At 37.3% G+C, this 21,367-nt stretch overlaps 1 protein-coding gene across 5 annotated transcripts in view; it reads left to right on the top strand.

Annotated features, from left to right (window-relative positions):
- Positions 1-21,367, top strand: part of CHRDL1 (chordin like 1) — a 174,195-nt gene that overhangs the window by 141,222 nt on the left and 11,606 nt on the right. For 3 of the 5 annotated variants that reach the window (XM_049767595.1, XM_049767596.1, XM_049767599.1), the window contains 3 exons: positions 6,100-6,268; positions 11,532-11,741; positions 18,576-18,743. In XM_049767595.1, coding sequence (XP_049623552.1) covers positions 6,100-6,268; positions 11,532-11,741; positions 18,576-18,743 — 547 coding nt within the window. The remainder of the gene's footprint in view (positions 1-6,099; positions 6,269-11,531; positions 11,742-18,575; positions 18,744-21,367) is intronic. The other 2 variants (XM_049767598.1, XM_049767597.1) reach the window with 2 other exon arrangements.

Below are 21,367 nucleotides of genomic sequence, written 5' to 3' on the forward strand. Positions count from 1 at the left end.
GAGAGGACACATGGAAATGGAAACACATACCCTGCTTATGGATTGGCAGGATTAACATCATTAAAATGGCAATATTCCCCAAAGCATCATACAGATTTAATGCGATCCCCTTAAAAATACCCATGACATAAACACCCTCGAATAGCTAAAGCACTCCTAGGGAAAAGGAAAACGGGAGCCATTACTTTCCCCAACTTTAAACTGTACTACAAAGCAATAGTTATCAAAACAGCATGGGATTGGAATGAAGACAGACCCTCAGATCAGTGGAATAGGCTTGAGTTTTCAGAGAATGTTCCCCAGGCATACAATTACCTAATTTTTGACAAAGGAGCAAGAAATCCTAAGTGGAGCAGGGAAAATCTCTTCAACAAGTGGTGCTGGCAGAACTGGTTAGCCACTTGCAAAAAAGCAAACATAGACCCCCAGTTAACATCATATACGAAGGTAAAATCCAAATGTATTAAAGACGTTGATATCAGACCAGATACCATTAGTTATAGAGAACAACACGTAGTTAAAACACTCCATGACATTGAGACTAAAGGCATCTTCAAGGAAGAAACTGCACTTTCCAAACAAGTGGAAGCAGAGATCAACAGATGGGAATACATTAAACTGACAAACTTCTGCACCTCAAAGGAAATAGTGACCAGGATACAAGAGTCACCCAGAGTGGGAGAAACTATTCACCCAACACCCTTCAGATAAGGGGCTAATATTCAAAATATATAGGGCACTGACAGAACTTTACAAGAGAAAAACATCTAATCCCATAAAAAAATGGGGAGAAGAAATGAACAGACACTTTGATAAAAAAGAAAAACAAATGGCCAAAAGGCACATGAAAAAATGCTCCTCATCACTAATCATCAGGGAGATGCAAATCAAAACAATAATGAGATACCACCTCACACCACAGAGAGTGGTGCACCTCACAAAGAATGAGAACAATCAGTGCTGGCGGGGTTGTGGAGAGAAAGGAACTCTTATCCACTGCTGGTGGGAATGCCGTCTAGTCCAACCTCTATGGAAAGCGATATGGAGATTCCTCCAAAATCTGGAAACTGAGCTCCCATTTGACCCAGCTATTCCACTCCTAGGGATATACCCTAAGAACACAAGAACACAATACAAAAACCCCTTCCTCACACCTATATTTATTGCAGCACTATTCACAATAGCCAGGCTCTGGAAACAACCAAGATGCCCTTCAACAGACGAATGGCTAAAGAAACAGTGGTACATATACACAATGGAATATTATGGAGCCGTCAGGGTAGATGAAGTCATGAAATTTTCCTATACATGGATGTACATGGAATCTATCATGCTGAGTGAAATAAGTCAGAGGGAGAGAGACGCAGAATAGTCTCACTCATCTATGGGTTTTAAGAAAAATAAAAGTCATTTTTGCAACAATCCTCAGAGACAATGAGAGAAGGGCTGGAACACCTGCTCACTCCATGAAGCTCACCACACAGAGTGGTGAGTACAGCTATAGAAATAACTACACAGAAAACTACCATAATCATGTGAATGAATGAGGGAACTGGAAAGCCTGTCTGGAGTACAGGTGGGGGTGGGGTGGATGGAGGGAGATTTGGGACATTGGTGGTGGGAATGTTGCACTGGTAAAGGGGCTGCTCTTTACATGACTGAAACCTAATCACAATCATTTATGTAATCAAGATGTTCAAATAAAGAAAAAAAAATAAGAATAAAAAGAAATTGGTTGATCCCTGGCATTCCACTCCACCTGAGTGTAGCTAAGTATGTGCCCACTCAAAAAAAAAAGGAAAAAACATAAAAAATCAAGGATAACAACAGACAAAATCTGACTTCTCCTTGCCATAGATTACTCAAAGATTTAGTATTAAAATGTAAAAACTCAGGATAAAAACACAAAACATAAAACCTATTGTCAGAACATTGTTCTGCCAAGGAAACTGGCCTGTTCATCTCAAATACAATTATTGGGTACTAGTGATTAAGATATATTCTTCTCATGGTGGTATAGATTTGGAAACATCATGAAGATATTTTTATATTTTGCAAATTTAACATCTAATTTTGTGATACAAATAGGATCTAAGGCAATTATAAGAGAGAATTCAATAAAATCTTAATCTTGTTGCCCAAAATAAGATATAACAAATATAACTACTATGGAAACACTTTACAGGCCTTTCTATGAGCTTAGTACATTTTACCAAGTGACAATGAAATTATATTTTGAGGTGGTTTGGAGGTTGAAACCATACACAGCAGGGCAATTGGATTATTTCCTTGCTTTGTACTCAGGAATCATTCCTAGCGATATGGAATTCCAGAAACATGGGTCGACTGAATGCTTGCACTGGCCCCAATGAATTTATTAGGCCTTTCAACAAATAAGACAAAAATATGTAGGGAACTCCTACAATACTAGAGATTTTACAGCACAAGAAGAAAGTTATATAAAGGCCACTTTAATAGCCTAAGATACTTGATAATACTTCATGTCAGTAACCAAATAATACCAAAATATTGAACAAAATAAAAATAAGAATAACTTTTGGCAATTCTAACTTAATTAGCTTTGATCTATCCTCTCAAGATGCATATTCATCACTGTTTTTCTGCTTTTAAAATATTTATTGCCTGATATGTTGTGATTTATAATTTATTTTAAATTAATGATGGTCTTACATATACATAATTCCACACCCATCACCACTATGCCAGTTCCTGACCCTGAGTTTCCCAAAGTGATTCTTTCAACTCTTGTTTCTCACAAACTTAGTTTTATGGAACAATTATCTTATTGTGTTGTCATTGCCATTTGTGTTGCCACTTTGCTGAATACATTTCAAAGTCCACATATAAATGAGATAATTCTGTATCTATTTCTTTCTTTCTGACTTATCTCATTCATCTCAATATCTTCTGGTTCCACCCATGTCTTGGAAAAATGCATAATATTTTGTCTAGTTCTATTGTATAAAGTTGTATAGTATTCCATGGTGCATATATTCCACAACTATATTTTTTGCTTTTGGGCCACACCCAGCGGTACTCAGGGTTTACTCCTGGCTGTATGTACAGATATGTCTTCTGGTAGGCTTTGACGACCATATGGGATGCTGAGGATCAAACCCAACTCAGCTGCATGCAAGACAAAGGCATCCCCACTGTGCTATCACTCTGGCCCCTTCACAACTTCTAGCTCCAATAGTCCTTAGTTTTCATATATTGACTATTGTACCAGCACTGAAATAAATATAAATGCTCACATATCTTTTCAAATCACTGTTTCAGTTGTGAGGGTAGATGCAAATAAGTGGTATATCTTGGTAATATGGAAATTCTATCCCTAATTTTTAGTTAAGTAGCTCCACATTTTTTTCATAGAGATCAAACCAGATGCTATTCACTTCAACAATGGATGTAAGTTCCTTTCTTGTCACAACTCCACTAATACTGATATTTCCATCTTTTTATATGACCCAGTCTCACTATTGTGAAATGATATCTCAGTGTTGTTTTGATTTACAATTCCCTAATCATGAATATTGATGAGTATTTCTTATTTGCTTATTGGTTTTCTGTATGCTTTCTTTGGAGAAGTGTCCTCTCCAATTTTTGAATAGGAACATTAGCTTTTTCTTTATCCTATTTAATTAATAATTTTAATAGAATCACCATGAGATAAATATCAGTTGCAAAGTTGTTCTGGATTGGGTTTCAGTCATAAAATGTTCTAAGACCCGTGCACATTTTCTGCCTCCTCCAATATCTTGAGTTTGGTAAATGCTTTGGTTCTTCATCTTAAATATTGTGTGGAAATATTACATCTCATTTACTAGTGTGTCTCTTTATTATAACTTGAGTTTCTTTTTTGGTATAATTTTTTTAATTTGATGTAATTCCTTTTGTTTATTTTTGGTTTTGCTGTCATTGCCTCTGTGGTCATCAAAAAGACATCTCTGAGGCCAATTTCCCAGACAACTCTGTCAATGTTTTCTTCAATGTGTTTTATGGATTTATTGAGGCTGGAGCGATAGCATAGTGGGTAAGGCATTTGCCTTGCACATTGTCTTGCAAAACCCAGGTTTGATCCCCAGCATTCTATATGCCCCCCCGAGCCTGCCAGAAGTTATTTCTGAGTAGAGAGCCAGAAGTAAACCCTGAATGCCATCGGTGTCCCCCCCCAAACCATTGTATTTTATAGATTCTTGTCTTAAATCCATTTTGAGATTACTTTTGTGAAAAGTGTAATGTATGGTTCTAAATTCATTTTTTACACATGATATCTATTTTTTCAAACAGCATTTGTTAAAGCTACTTTCTTTGTTGCACTCATATACTTGCCTCCTTTGTTGTATACAGAACAATGATCTATATAGATGTTGAACTCAGGATTTTCAATTATCTCTGATTTTTAAAGATATGCTCTGATTTCACTTACAACTAAGATATCGATATATTTCCCCTTTCTATAAATCACAAAATTCAAATAATCTCCTTAAGTTGTCTAGGGGAATGACTTTAAAAGCTAACATCACTCTTAGAAATCACAGTCCACCATTTCCAGACCAAAACGCAAAATGATTTGTGTTACTGATTCTCAGCCCTGGCTTCTAACTAGAGAGTCCTAGAGAGTATGTGACGATCTTCATGCTAAGTCCTGATACCAGACCCATTCCATCAGAATCCCTTAGGATGGGACCATGGAGAATTATTTTCTCCAGAGCCAGCAGAGATGAATACCATTGTTATCTGTCACTTAAAACAGTAGACTTTAGGATCTGAAGGAACTTTTTGGGAATAAATTTGGACCAGAATGTTTATGAACCATTTAGTCTAATAAGAACTCTACCATATTTTTTGCTCTTTCTCATCTTCATCTTCCTCTTTTTTCCCCACAACCACCTACTGTCACTCACCAACCACCTGCAAAGAATTTAACCTATTTATCACCCTACATAAACCTCTATCTTCCCTTGACTCGATTTCTATGTGATACAAAAGGGTTAAGACAGGTGAGGTTTGGCGTGTAATTGACTGGTTAATAATACAAACTCTGATCAAATTTACTGTTTTTTTTTTAAGATCTATTAGTTTCCCAGGTTCTGAGTCTAGAACCATATAAGAACATTTTGGGTGCACACATTCATCAATCACAGAACTCCCCAGACTGAATCATATTCTGTGTTGATGGTCTTTTCTTTTAGTTCTGTCATTGCTGAACTTCCTCTGGGTCATCAATAGAATGCTAAACTGGCCTATCTGTATTCCTTTGCTAATCTCTCTTAAGGAAAATGAATCACAAGTTGTATTTCTGGAGTTGAGAGACAGTGGAAGAAAAAGGGCAGAGGAGCACATTGGGAATGAAAGGTATTGGCACTGAGAGTCCCGTCAGTGTACATGTAATAAACTGATGAATATTCTTATCTCTATGACTTTGTATAGCTATGCATCACATTTAAACTTTTCTTAAATAGAGGGAATTAAGTTCTCTCTTTATTCCAGTTCCTGTTTATTGTCCCCTCCTCCCACCAACCTTTCCCCTTTAACTCTAGCAGCTAAATTTGCAACATTTGTCTCTATGGAACATAACTATAATAAATGTATTTGATAGGTTGGAGTCTGGAGACCACATAACTGCCTTCTCGGGGTTACCTGCTATTTCTATTACTGAATTAAAAAAAACTTCCTTTTTAATTACCTACAAAATACTTTCTAATGGACCCTCCCTTTATCTGTCACAGTTGTCCCGAAAACACAGTATTGTTTAGTTTTAATCTTTAAGTTTCTATTTTTATTCTATTTCCTAGTCCAAGTATATCTCAATTTTTCGGAGAAGAGTAGGTAGCAAAATAGTGGCCTTATTCTCTATCTTTATTTGGGGATTTTGGACCTCACCTAGCAGTGCTCAAGCCTCGTTTGTGAAGGTATTCAGGGGACCTTATTTGGTGCCAATGATTGAACCAGGGTCAGGTGCCAATCAGGTAAGCACAATACCCCTGTCCTCTCTCTTTTAATATATACTTAAGGTCATATTTGCCTTTTCACTGGTGGATCTGGGGTACTTAATTTGTTCCTGTCATTTTATAGAGACATTCTTATCACCGCTCTTATTATGATTCTTCACCAAGCCGACAGGCTGGAGGCCTACGCCATGTTCCTGGGGCCAGAAGTCACCGAGGAGCCCTAATGGACTCCCAACAAACGTCAGGCACCATTGTGCAAATAGTCATCAATAACAGACACAAGCATGGACAAGGTAAGGGGCATATTTCTCTTGTACTGCATTCATAGCAAGGTTTCAGCAGCCCTGATGTATGAAGGACAAAAAAAACACTGAGAAATAACCTTTTCTCTGATGCATATTAGACATTCACAGTTGGACCACTCCACAGTCAATTCCACAAGTTAAAGGGAGTCAAGTGAACGCAGGGTAATACTTTTTTAAACATATTTTATATTTTTAGTTTACATTTCAGTTTTTCTGGCCTTATATCAAAGATAAACTCATGGGGCTTGGAGAAATAACACAGTGGAAGGACATTTGCCTTGCATGTGGCTGATCCGGAATAGACCCAGGTTTGATTACCAGCATCCCATATGGTCCCCTGATACTGCCAGGAGCTATTTCTGAGCACAGAGCCATGAGTGACCCCTGAACACCACTGGGTGTGGACCTAAAAGCAAACTAAATAAATAAATAAAAATAAAAGATAAATTCAAAGAGTGCAAAGAAAATATGGCAGCCTCTAGCATTTTCACTTAATGCCAGATGCTTCTGAAGCTCCTGTGCAAGGATTGGAAATGGCAATTCTCATACCTTATGATATCCAGATTTTTCAGTGCTTCTTATTAAAGATACACATTCAGGGTCACACAGTTTGAAATGAGATTGTCCTTATAAATAAGTAATTCCATGAGAAGTCTAGATAGCTCCTGTAAACTTCAAGAGGCTAATCAGGTTCACACTGACATGCAGTCCACTGAGTCAAGTAGCAAGCACCGACAAATGTCTATGGCCCTGTACAGGAACGCTTTCTGCTTAGAGTTTTCTGGCCGCATATCATCCAAATTGCAATAGTACGAGCAGGTGGAGAATTTTAATCAATTGACAGTTTATTACTTGCTTTGTTTGGGGCCACACCTGGTGGCATTCAGGGGTTATTCCTGGCTCTGTGCTCAGAAATCGCACCTAGCAGACTTGGGGGACCAGATGGGATTGTGGGAATTGAACCCGGGTCTGTCCCAGGAATGCTGCATGCAAAACAAATGCTCTACCTCTGTACTATCTTCCTGGTCCCTGCTTATTACTTTTTTTAGGCATCAATCATATCAACACTTTTGAAGCTGATTTCTTTTTATGAAACCACAAACATGTTTTGTTTACTTTAATGAAAAAATAATCAAAAGCAGTTTCCTGAGTGGGTTAAAGGCAATACATTGTTGAACCAAATGATTGAATAACATGGGTGAAAAACTATCCATTACAAAAAACTCCTACCATAAATCTCAACAAAGCTAGTCAAGCCAAAGCTAGTTGATCACATCTGTTACCAGTTATATGTAAATTTTAGATTACAAATAAAAAATTATATGGCTTTTGAAACTAAGAGGCTTAAAAGTATAATCAAAATAAAGCTCTTAATAAAAATGGTAAAGTATTAAAAATTGGCACTCTTTACTGTTATCTGGATTTGATATAAAATTTATTATTTTTAAATTCCAAGGCATTCTTATGTGAATTTCTGAAAGGAGGAGAAGGAATTAGGTAAATATGCAGTTTAATTTTCCATTTCAAATTACCTCCAATAGATGTCATGTGCTATGAAAGTATTTCAAAATCTTTTTTTAAAATATGATGGAAATGGACTATGAAAAACTATAAATCCCATAATTTTCAGAGTCTTCTTCATTTTCTGGGCATTGTCTCATCCCTTGATTCTGTGCCTTAAAAAATACCAGCTGGTTTATATTTATTCATTTGCTCCCATTGACTTGGAGACTGAATTTTCTCTCCTGACCTTTCTATTATAGTTCACTGAAGAATCATTTGTTCCCACCCCCACTGCCTAATGTCCCAGAAAAAATGATTCAAAATCATCTTGAGAAGTTGTTGGTGGGGAGAAAGTTGCATTTCCCCCTAGAGAACTGACCTCACCCTTTTGTACTTCAGAGTACAGGCTCTCACCCAGGGCTGAGAGGGAGCCTGGATTTCTAACGCCAAAATCCTGCCTACTTGGTTCCATATCTCTCCTGTTAACTATTTGCTCCTCGGAACTACATCTACTTGGTCCCCTGAAAGAGTCAAAGGGAAAGAAACTGGATGCCACTATTTGGACATAAGAACAGCCTCCATTTTCCTGAAGCAGACTGTGTACCCAATTAATCCCAGTATGTTAAAAGGAGAAAGAAGTGGAGAAAAAAGAGAATCACACATCTGGTCTCTTATATGATTCTGTTCAAGGCCTTCATTTCACAGTTCAGCTGTGAAGTCACTATATTCTCTTACTGTGAGATTAAGTTCTTCTCTGGTTTAGTGAAGTGTCACGTTCTCTAGGAGATTGGTTAAGGTTTGATTCCCACCAAGCTCCCAGATAGAAAAGGCAGTTCCCATTCCCAGGTCCGATTAGGTCAGGGGGAACAGTTCCAGTTCTAGAGATCTGCAGGAAATAATTCACACAGTGAAAAGGGACACGAATGGGTTCAGGAAACCCAGTGCTCAAGCAAGGAATTCAAACCACAAAAGCTTTCTGTGCCTAAGATGGAGTCCAGCTCAGTGGAAGAAGACTGAAGAATGAGCCCCAGCCTTCCTCAGACCCTTGCTTTTATTGACAAGAATCAGGTCCCACCCTAGGGTGGGAGAAGAATACCAAGTAAGGAATAATCCAATATACTTTCACCAGGTCACACCCTAGGTGGTGTATAATTATTGATTAGGGTAGGATCAGTAACCCAACAGTTTAGGTTCTTGGGATATCTTGGTTCTTTGGGTTCCATGGCTTGACCTGTTTGTCCAATACTGTAGCAGTTCTTACTAAGGACATCAAAAGGTTGCCTATATCATCCATATATTCTAATATGACCCAGTCGACTTGATGAGAACGAAATAGTCTGGTAATTCCTCCTTCTCTGGCCATTGTCTTCCAGCCAAGTCAGTCAATTCCTAGAAATGGCCCAAGTGGGGCTTTTCTTTTACCGTAGCTCCACCCTAAGTGATACAACTCATTCGAGAGATGCTATTGATTGGAATGCAGACAGGTCTCTCTTGTGATAATGAGCTGATGGAAATAATGAGAAACAAATCCAGTCCAAGTCGTGACTTGAAATATTCATGATGCCTCAGAACTTTCAGAAAGGGAGAGAGAACTTCTCAAACCCTCCCCCATTTGCAGCTCTGTGAGGTGATTATCCTAAAATCTATCTCCATTCCTTATAGTATGAGCTTATTTCTTTGATGTGCATTAGAGGATATTTCTGCATCCCCTTTTCTATACAGGCAACTGGATTTGTAGTCCAATGATTGCTACTCAAATAAGGCTCCTTAAAAAAGTGGAGCTGTTCACCCAAAATTCATCTGATAAAGAAGGGGTTGATATCTAAGATATATAGGCACTGGTAGAACTCGGCAAGAAAAAAATCTAATCCCACCAAAAAAATTGGGGAGAAGAAGTACAGATGGCCAAGAAAGCACATAAAAAAATTTCTACATCACTAATCATCAGGGAGATGCAAATCAAAACCACAATGAAGTACCACCTCACATCACAGAGACTGGCACACATCACAAAGAACAAGAACAATTAGAAGCTGGCTCAGATGTGAGGAGAAAGGTACTCTTATTCACTGTTCCAGCCTTTTTTGAAAACTACATGGATATTCCTCAAAAAAACTAGAAATTGAATTTCCATATGATCCAGCAATACTACTCCTAGGAATTTAACCTAGGAACACAAAAACAATACATAAGAGCTGTCTGCACTCCTGTTCATAACAGCACAATTTGCAGTAGTCAGAATCTGGCAACAGCCCAGGTGCCTTTCAACAGATGAGTGGTTAAAGAAACTGTGATACATTTACACAATGGAATACTACTCAGCCATTAGGAAAAATGAAGTCATGAAATTTGCTTATACATGGATGGACATGAAGATTATTATGCTGAGTGAAATGAGTCAGAAGGAGAGAGGTAGTCATAGAATAATCTCACTCATTTGTAGGATATAAGAAAGATAACCGGTAATATGGTAATAATATCCAGAGACAATAGAGATGTCAGTCAGGATGAACAGTAGGAAGCTTGCTACATATACTGGAGCAGTGCAGTTATGGTAGAGGAGGGACCCCTCTGACAATGATAGTTGGAACTGATCGCTCTGGACAATAATTGGATGTTAAATGGAGATAAAGTGATATGCATGGCACTCCTTTACTAACAATAGTGTAATTCCTAGTGCCTAAGGGGTGAGAGAGCACAATTAAGTGCCTGCCCCAAAGGCAGTCAGGGGGTAGGGTATGAGGGAAACTGAGGACAATGATGACAGTAAATATTCATGAGTGAAAGGTGGTGTACATAGTAAGACTGAAGCCCTTTGCACAACTTTGCAATCATGGTGTTTAAAGAAAAAGAAAAATGACACTTCAACTCAACAAATGGGATTTCCCACAAGAATACATGCAGGGAAGACATGTTGGGTGTAGTTGAATCTTTACAGCTACTGTAGACAGAGAATACTGGGGATTGGATTTACAAAGGGCATATGTAATAACTCGCAAAAGAGGTATGAGTCATTGTCCTCTGAATCCTTTTTGAATGAAAACTGTTTTTATTTTGAGGCTCTAAAATGGGAGGGAAAGGATAAGAAAGATAGAATAATAGGCTCTGAAGGTGAGAGAACCCAGGTAGCATGAAATTACACATCTCAAGAATGGAGTTGTGGGTTACCTATGCTCAGCCACTATGTACAAAGGTAACACGTGAACACCTTAATCTTCTTTAAGTACCTTGCACTCAGGCCTGAGAATAGGACAACACCATGAAGTTTCATGTCCATCTGTTTCCTAGATCACTTGTAAATAACGAACACCCATTTTTTTTTAAATATAACTCTCCTGGCAACAACTCTCTAGGGAAAATTTTCACATCTAGAAGCACATGCGTTAGAGACATACACGTCATCAATAAAGATGCAGTAACTAATGTTACCTTGTACTCCTGGTTATTTATTATACTCAAGACATATAAAACTCTGCTTTATACTTTTACCCAATGGACAATTAAACTTTAACTGAGGAACTAATATGTTCAAACATTTGAGAGCATACAGTAGTCACTGATAAGAACCTGAACAGTTTCTGATAGTAGAAAAGGTCTAAGCTATGTTTTAGGTTGACATCTCTAGTTCATGGCTATTTATTAAGAAAAGAATGGAACATTCCCAAAGGGGCTTAGGAATTGAGTTTTGAGCACGGGGGCCCATGTGAGCTCCCTCGTCTTTAATTTGTGGCCCTTTGTTCTCTTCCAGTTTGTGTTTCCAATGGAAAAACCTATTCTCATGGAGAGTCCTGGCATCCAAACCTCCGGGCATTTGGCATTGTTGAGTGTGTGCTGTGCACTTGCAATGCCACCAAGCAGGAGTGTAAGAAAATTCACTGTCCCAATCGCTACCCCTGCAAGTATCCTCAGAAAATAGATGGAAAGTGCTGCAAGGTGTGTCCAGGTAAAAAGGCAAAAGGTGTGTTCAATGGAGGCCCTGTCTTTGGTTGACTAAAATCCCCACCTTGTCTGTGTTTGTTCTGGGTTCATACCATGTGGTGCTTAGGAACTGCTCCCAGATCAGTGCTCAGGTGTCACTCCCCACAGTACTCAGTGCACCATTTAATACCAGGGATTGAGTCTGGTTCTTGTTCTTTGAGTTTCCTCCAGACATTTCCCCATGGTAATCCTTCATGTTAATTGAGATTAATAAACATAATCAACCTGCCATATAATTGTAATGATAAGAGTTCGCCTAATAACAAACTATTTTTCCTCTATTGAAGGGACGATTAGATGGTTGGTAACATAAAAGAAAGTAGTACACAAAAAAAGTCTGGGGACATGCCATATCCAAACACCAAACTTATACATTGTTTTTGAAATAATATATAATTTGCATTACCATGATTATTAAGAGAACTAGAAGTATTTTTATTTATATCTCTGATTTATCAGCATTATCATATCTATTTCCTTTTTGAGCCAGGATTGAAAATTAATTAAGCAGAGTAAAAAGGAAACTAAATGTTGGTTCTAGTCAAAGTCAGCGTTGGAAATGTGATCATTGTGCTCTGGACTTCCTTAGTCACATCTATACAATGAAAAGTTTAGTTTTTCTCTTAGCTCCATTCCAACTGTAAAATTCTAACAATGAGGAAATTACTAAAATGAGAACCAAATTGTGAAATTCGGGTATTCAACCTGTATCTCCAAGAGCCTCTGTGGACGAAGAAGTTGAAAAGTTATTTTATGCATAATCAAATTAAGGCACTAAGACATACTGATAGTGAGCACTGCAGCGAAAGTCCCTGGCATTCAATATTAGTCTGCACCTGGTTCTGTGGATAAAAGCATTAGAAGATTATTATAGACCTTATAGTGAGAGATTGATTGAACACCCGTTTGATCTAAACAGCTGTTTCTATTGTAGCAGGTTCCTTTGTGGTAAAAAAGATAGCAGAGACTTTGTGTTTCTCCTTTCCACTTGATTTGATCACTTCTCCTCGCTAAACGCTGGCACTTATGGTTTTCAGAATATCGATCATTTAGACCTTGAGTTTCTTCATGGAGTATTATATGTATATATGGTATATATTCTAAAGACCACATATAAGTTCTATCATTCTGTATTTATCTTTTTCTGGCTTAGTTCATTTAACATAATATCTTTTAGTTCCATACACAAAGCTGCAAATTGCATGATTTCATTATTTCTTATTTATATGTAGTACTCCATTGTGTCTATGTACCACCTCTTCATCTGTTGTTGGACATTTAGGTTGATACCAAGTCGTGGCTATTGTACTGAGTGCTACAATAAATAGGGGCATACATACATACATTTGGGTGAATGTCTTTCTATCCTGGGAATAGATACCCAAGAGAGGGTTGCTGAGTCATATGGCAGCTCAATTTTGAGTTTACTGAGAACTCTTCATACTGTTCTCTATAGCATTTGAACCAGGCAGCTGCATAGGAAAAAAAAAAACAAATTTTAATATAGAGTAAGATCTAAATTATTCCACTCAGTATAATTTCTTATATTATTTATATTATATTATTATATATTATGCAAATGTGAACTTAGAACATGTCTTTTTACTTATCCCTTTAGCAGTTGTTCCCAAATTTTATGCACACTAAATTTTCCTGATCACCTAGAATATCTCTAAAATTCCTGGTTCATATCCTCAGAAACTAGAACTGAATTGATGTGAGGTGGAATATATGCTTTGAATATTTTAAAGGGAATACAGATGATACTAGGGTGTAAAGCATATTTGGGAACTACAGAAGGAGAACCTAGAGTAATTTACTGTCTTACTACTCACTAAAATGTTTGACCATTAGTAGCACCTCAGTTAGAAATACAGATGCTCAGATGACTACTCCAGACCTACCATATCAAAATCTGATTTTAAACAGTATTCTCTATCAGGGGTCTCAAACTCAATTTACCTGGGGGCCGCAGGACGCAAAGTCGGGGTGATCCTTGAGTGCCAAGTCAGTAGTAAGCCTTGAACATTGTAGGGTGTGACCCAAACAACTAAAACAAAACAAAACAAAACAAAAAAAAAGATTCCTCTAGGGCAGGGCCACAAAATGATGTACGGAGGGCCGCAAACGGCCCACGGGCTGGGAGTTTGAAACCCCGGCAGGTGATTACAATGCACACGAAAGTAGGGAAATGACCATTTATTGCATAAATAGAATCTTTTTCATGTAAAATGAGCCTCATCTTCCAGAGTAACAGGAGCAGGTATGAATAGGAAGGGCAAGAGCTATCTGATATAGAGTCGAAAAGTGTTCATTGATAATCAGTCCATAAGGATATAAAGATAGAAAACTTTGGTCTACTGCCTTAGCTATAAATGCTAGTCCATGGAAGTATGCTGGTAGGCTTCTGTTAATGCTGGTCTGCAGGTGTCAAAGGTTGAGAAATGTTGGAGGAGAGACCTAGGCATTGAAACTGATAAGGAAAGTTACTCATTTGAGGGGAGAGAGAGAGACAGAGCATATTCTAAAGATAATATGGACATAGGTTGACCAGATTTGCTAGTATGTTATGAACTCCAAATTGTAATTTTACAGGACCCTCAAACTTTTTAAGACTACTTTGGAATAATTTATCAAAGTTTTTTTGTGAAGGGATTAATGCCTTTATTCATATAACCATTACAACACAATAATTTCCAATAGAATTAAATTGGTTTTCCATACTATCCAAAGTATGATATATATTCTCAAATATTCTAATGTCTCTTTTGTGTACTTCGGACTTTATTAATACAGGTGAATCATATAAATAAAACTTAAAAATATGAAAACACAATGAAGAATAAATATTACCTTTGAAACAATTGAACTCTTGGGTTGCTAATGTTTGTTAAATGGAACTGGTTAGAAAATTAATATATATATTGTATTGTAAATCCATTAAAATCACTATACAAGTGTCAAAAATAGAAAATGGTTATGGCACTTGACTTGTAGGTGACTAACATTGGTGCTATCCCTAGTACCTCAGATGATCCCTAAGCAATATCATGAGTCATCTCTGATCTCAGTTCCAGGAGTAAGCTCTGAGCACAGCCAAGTATGATCCCCAATAAAATCCAAACAAGAATCACTGTACTCCCAGACTTAAAAGCACAAAATTGGAGCCAGAGCAGTGGTGCAAGCAGTAGGGCATTTGCCTTGCACGTGGCAGACCCAACACGATCTGCAGTTCGATCTCCAGGCATCTCATATGGCCCCCCAAGCCAGGAGCGATTTTTGAGTGTATAGCCAGGAATAACCCCTGAATGTCACTGAGTGTAGTCCAAAAAAGATTATATTTGCAGTGTATCTTTTAACTGTACAGAATAAATTACAAAACAAGAAGTATATCATGATTCCACTTCTTGTGTTTAAAAAGGAAGGTGTAAGATTAAACTAAAAAGTGAGGGCTGAAAGAGCATATGGCAAACTATAAACATGGGGAAATAGGTGACTGGATTAGAAGAAATTGTTTTGTCCCTCATCTTATCCTATTTTCTAAAAATTTTAAAATGCCATTATTAATTTTAATTAAAAACAATAAAAATTATTATCTTAAAAACTACACTGTAGAACTGGGGCCGGATCAGTGGCACAGGGCATAAGGCATCTGTCTTGCCTGTGCTAGCTTAGCATGGACCACAGTTCCATCCCCCAGCACCAGGTGTGACCGAAAACAAAAACAAAAACAAAACAAACAGGAAATCTATGCTGAAGATTACCATTAAAGAGTCTGGTTGATGAAGCCTTTTTCCCTAAAAGAGTAACTATTCTTATTTTCCCATTGTGCTTAAGTCTTAATCCTAGAGAACGTATTAACATGGAAGGAGAATGTGGTATATTCTTTTTATTTGTCTCTCAAGGAGTTATACATGTATGCCTTTATATTGAATCTCTCCATAGTAAGAGTGTCTATAGAATCATTATTCAGATAAGCCAGAGTATAAAATTCAGATATTCAGCAACCAGAGTTTCTGGTACATGCACTCATTCATGCATTTAACAGAAACATGTATTATGTGCAAGATCCTGTTCTGGGCACTGAGGATAGAAAGATGTGCAGTTAAGATGTACTTGACCTGCTTGTTCTCATTCTAGTGGGAGAATAAAAGCAATGAACACAGCACAAAAGATCTTTTGGTTGTGAAGAGTACTGAGAAGAAAAAATTAAAAACACAAATAGAATGGGACAGGGAAAAGAGACTATTTTGAAAGAACAGTCAGGAAAGATTTCTCTGAGAAATATCATTATATTGTTGAATTCTTAGAAAACAACACAGAACACAGAAGGAAAGAAATAAAAGAGTGAGGATGGAAAAAGATTGATGGAAAGAGGAATAGTTAACTCAATTATTTTGATAAGAAAAAAATAGATTAATAAAACTTACTGATGACCCAGTCAAACTTGTTTTTAATATTTTTTAAACACCTTGATTACATACATGATTGTGTTTGGGTTTCAGTCATGTAAAGAACATCACCCATCACCAGTGCAACATTCCCATCACCAATGTCCCAAATCTCCCTCCTCCCCACCCGACCCCCGCCTGTAGTCTAGAAAGGCTTTCCATTTCCCTCATACATTCTCATTATTAGGACAGTTCAGAATGTAGCTATTTCTCTAACTAAACTCATCACTCTTTGTGGTGAGCTTCCTGCGGTGAGCTGGAACTTCCAGCTCTTTTCTCTTTTGTGTCTGAAAATTATTATTGCAAGAATGTCTTTCATTTTTCTTAAAACCCATAGATGAGTGAGACCATTCTGCATTTTTCTCTCTCTCTCTGACTTATTTCACTCAGCATAATAGATTCCGTGTACATCCATGTATAGGAAAATTTCATGACTTCATCTCTCCTGACAGCTGCATAATATTCACCCAGTCAAACTATTCATTATTAAAAGTATTTAGGGCTCTTCCAAAGAATAGTTTAGGGCCAAAATTAAGGATGTAAATTTTCTCTCTCCCTTTCTTTTCATTTTGTTCTCACAGAGGTTGGCCTTGCCTTTCAATTCAGTGGTTATTTCTAGGTTTATGAATGGTTTAAATGCCTTCCACTTTCATCTCCATCTCCATCCCCATCACACCACCTGGTATTCCCAGAATTACATTCCTTTTGGATTATGCCACAGAATAACCTTGCTAAAACTTCAACCATATACTTGACTTGGACCTTGCATATCTTTTATCTTCATCATTACTCCTGGAAGAGTAATTTTTCTATTTCTTCTTTATAGAGAGTTAAGACAGCAGTGGTCTCAGTGAAAACTGGACTAGTCAGGAAAGAAGTCAGGATAGTATGCTTCCCTGGCAAGAAATAATAACATGTGAACATAAAGTGATCACGAAGAACCTTGTGTTGGAAGATGTAGAATAAATTTTGATCTCAGTTCCTTATTAAAAATGTGTTCATAATTCTTAGCTCATAATTTCAAAACTAATTTTATTTGTTAATTTATTTTGTATTTTCAAATATCAGCCAGGCTTAGTCACTGATGAATCAAGTAAGTTCCCGGAATGGAAGGAATGGTAGTGGAAGATTACTCTTTAAGAGACATGGAGAACTAAAGGTTTTTGATACAGGTTCTGATAACAGCATCCTAAAATTTATGTGGCAGAAAACAAAAGTATTTTGCTTTGGGGCCACTCTCAAAACATTTTTGGGTATGGATACATCTCTTAATTACCCATTACTCAAAAGACTGTCCCATTGAGTTGTTAAATAACTGAAAAAATAAAGTCATAATTTAGGACTCCATACAAATTGAGTAACCCAACCTAGAATCATTAAGATTTTCTCCTTAAAGTGCCAAAATGGTGGTGAGAGTTGGGAGACTTGGCTAATAGTGGTTTCCTAATTTGTATCATAGATCAAGTCACTCAATACTCATTGATTTCATCAGTCCTTTTTCATAGATGACTTCTGCACATAATCTTTAGTCTTCAGTCTTCTCTTTTTGCTCCTGATTAGAAGGAGGTTGCTGGTTAGAAGGCTCATAAAATAACTTCATAGCCAAATAAAAGAAACTATTTTATAAGAAGCTGAATAAAAGGGAAGGTAGAGAATAATGGGAGTGAAACAAGAATGGAATTTTCAGCCAGAGAGCTGAAATACAGAAATTTATTTTATACTTTAAATGATCCATAGTTGAGGGACCTGATTAATTTTTGTATTTCCCAACCATTCAATTGGCATAGCATATATATGACTAATCTGACATCTAGCTTTTTGGCACTGGTGCTGATCCGGTATTATTGTTCCCTTTATAAACAAATCAAAGAATATTCAGAGATGTCAAGCCAATTTGGATAAATCTTTGGGAAAGTATACGCACATAAATGAGTATCATAAATGTTTTCTACTATACTTAAATGATGTCAGGGAATTAATCAAGGGTTTCTCTCAGTCCAATTCCTGGACCTCTGTTGTTAGCACTGACCTAGCACTTGACTCAGCAGGAAAAACTCTATCCTCTCATGTGTCCAAGAGATTCAGACCTGACCACATTCTTCATGAAGGTCCACACTTCAAGTGGCTGTGGGTGGATCCAGTGCAGCACTGCAAAAAAAATTTGTCATTACATGGGCTTAAAATTATGATCAATTCTGCTGTAAAACCAGTGTAATATGAGCCAGAAAACATGGGTGGAATTTCCATCTCTGTAAGAATGCCCTTATTAATTATATATTTTGATAAGTGTGAGGTGGTAGGAAAAGTGAAAAACTTAAATGGCTTGTAGCTGTGACAAAACTATACTTGTTTCTTAATTCCAGAAGAGCTTCCAGGTCAAAGCTTTGACAGCAAAGGCTTCTTTTGTGGAGAAGAAACTATGCCGGTGTATGAGTCCGTGTTCTTGGAAGATGGAGAGACAACCAGAAAGATAGCACTAGGAAACGAGAAACCATCTCAGGTAGAGGTCCACGTTTGGACTATTCGAAAGGGTAAGACAAAATTAATTTATCATGAACTTTTGTAAGAGGTACAGTGGGTCAAAAAGAATGATGCATTTCGTAAAAGTTTGGTTTTAGCCTTACCATAATTTGAGTTCTAATAACATGCTTATAATGACCTTGAGTTTTAACTATACTCCTAGCTTGTTAAGCTTGGTTGTAAAGTTTTAAAAAACATTTATTTATAATTTATCACTGGTAATTGTTTGATTTGTATTAATATCATATACCTATGTATCTGGGACTGTGTAAATATTTCTTAGACAATAGAGTCACATGTCGAAAACTTTTATGAATCCCTCACTTAGGCTAAACTGTATGGACACATAGATTTTTGTGCTTTTCTCATACCACTAAGGGCTGGAGAAGAGGTTCTCAAATTTGACTCAAGCAGAATTTATTGAGAGAGGATTTTCTTTTTTCTTTTTTTTTAACTTTTTTATTTAAACATCTTGAATACAAATATGATTGTGATTAGGTTTCAGTCATGTAAAGAACACCCTTCCACTTCAACAGTGCAACATTCCCACCACCAATGTGCCAAATCTCCCTCCATCCCACCCCACTACCACCTGTACTCTAGATAGGCTTTCCAGTTCCCTCATTCATTCACATTATGGTAGTTCTCAGTGTAGTTATTTCTATAACTGCAATCACCACTCTTTGTGGTGAGCTTTATAAAGTGAGCTGGAAGTTCCAGCCCTCCTCTCATTGTCTCAGGATGGTTGCAAAACTGACTTTCATTTTTCTTACAACCCATAGATGAGTGAGACTATTCTGTGTCTCTCTCTCCCTGTGACTTATTTCACTCAGCATGATAGATTCCATGTACATCCATGTATAGGAAAATCTCATGACTTCATCTCTCCTGATGGCTGCATAATATTCCATTGTGTATATGTACCACAGTTTCTTTAGCCATTTGTCTGTTGAAGGGCATCTTGGTTGTTTCCAGAGCCTGGCTATTGTGAATAGTGCTGCAATAAATATAGGTGAGAGGAAGGGGTTTTTGTATTTTATTCTTGTGTTCCTAGGGTGTATCCCTAGGAGTGGAATAGCTGGATCGAATGGGAGCTCAATTTCCAGATTTTGGAGGAATCTCCATATCGCTTTCCATAGAGGTTGGACTAGACGGCATTCCCACCAGCAGTGGATAAGAGTTCCTTTCTCTCTACATCCCCGCCAGCACTGATTGTTCTCATTCTTTGTGATGTGTGCCAATCTCTGTGGTGTGAGATGATATCTCATCATTGTTTTGATTTGAATCTCCCTAATGATAAGTGATGAGGAGCATTTTTTCATCTACCTTTCGGCCATTTGTATTTTTTTAATCAAAGTGTACTGTTCATTTCTCCTCCCCATTTTTTGATGGAATTAGATGTTTGTTTGTTTTTTTTTTGTAAAGATCTGTCAGTTCCCTGTATATTTTGGAGATTAGCCCCTTATCTGATGGATATTGGGTGAATAGTTTCTCCCACACGGTGGGTGGTTCTTGTATCCTGGGCACTATTTCTTTTCAGTGCAGAAGCTCCTCAGCTTATTATGTTCTGAGCTGTTTATCTCTGCTTCCACTTGTTTGGAAAGTGCAGTTTCCTCCTTGAAGATGCCTTTAGTCTCACTGTCATGGAGTGTTTTAACTACGAGTTGTTCTCTATACCTTATGGTATCAGGTCTGATATCAAGGTTTTTAATCCATTTAGATTTTACTTTCGTATATGATGTTAACTGGTGGGTCTATGTTCGCTTTTTTGCAAGTGGCTAACCAGTTCTGCCACCACTACTTGTTGAAGAGGTTTTCCCTGCTCCACTTAGTATTTCTTGCTCCTTTGTCAAAGATTAGGTTATTGTATGTCTGGGGACCATTGTTTGAGAACTCAAGCCTATTCCACTGCTCTGAGGGTCTGTCTTTATTTTAATACCATGCTGTTTTGACAACTATTGCTTTGTAGTACAGTTTAAAGTTGGGGAAAGTAATGCCTCCCATTTTCCTTTTCCCTAGGAGTGCTTTAGCTATTTGAGGGTGTTTATTGTTCCAGATGAACTTCATAACTGTTTGATCCATCGCATTAAATCTGTACAACGCTTTGTGGAGTATTGCCATATTAATGATGTTAATCCTGCTAATCCATGAGCAGGAATTGTGTTTTCATTTCTGTGTGTCCTCTATTATTTCTTGGAGAAGGAATTTATTGTTTTCTTTTTATAGGTCCTTCACGTCTTTGGTCAAGTTGATCCCAAGATATTTGAGTTTATGTGGCACTAATGTGAATAGGATTGCTTCTTGACGTCATCTCTTCCCTATCATTATTGATGTATAAAAAGGCCATTGATTTCTGTGTGTTAATTTTGTAGCCAACCACCTTGCTGTATGAGTCTATTGTTTCTAGAAGCTTTTTGGTAGAGTCTTTAGGGTTTTCTAAGTAGAGTATCATGTCATCTGCAAACAGTGAGAGCTTGACTTCTTCCTTTCCTATCTGGATTCCCTTGATATCTTTTTCTTGCCTGATCGCTATAGCAAGAACTTCCAGTACTATGTTGAAGTGGAGTGATGAGAGTGGACAGACTTGTCTTGTACCAGAATTTAGAGGAAAGGCTTTTATTTTTTCTCAATTGAG

This window comes from Suncus etruscus, chromosome X (genome assembly GCF_024139225.1).
Source record: "Suncus etruscus isolate mSunEtr1 chromosome X, mSunEtr1.pri.cur, whole genome shotgun sequence".
NCBI lineage: Eukaryota > Metazoa > Chordata > Mammalia > Eulipotyphla > Soricidae > Suncus > Suncus etruscus.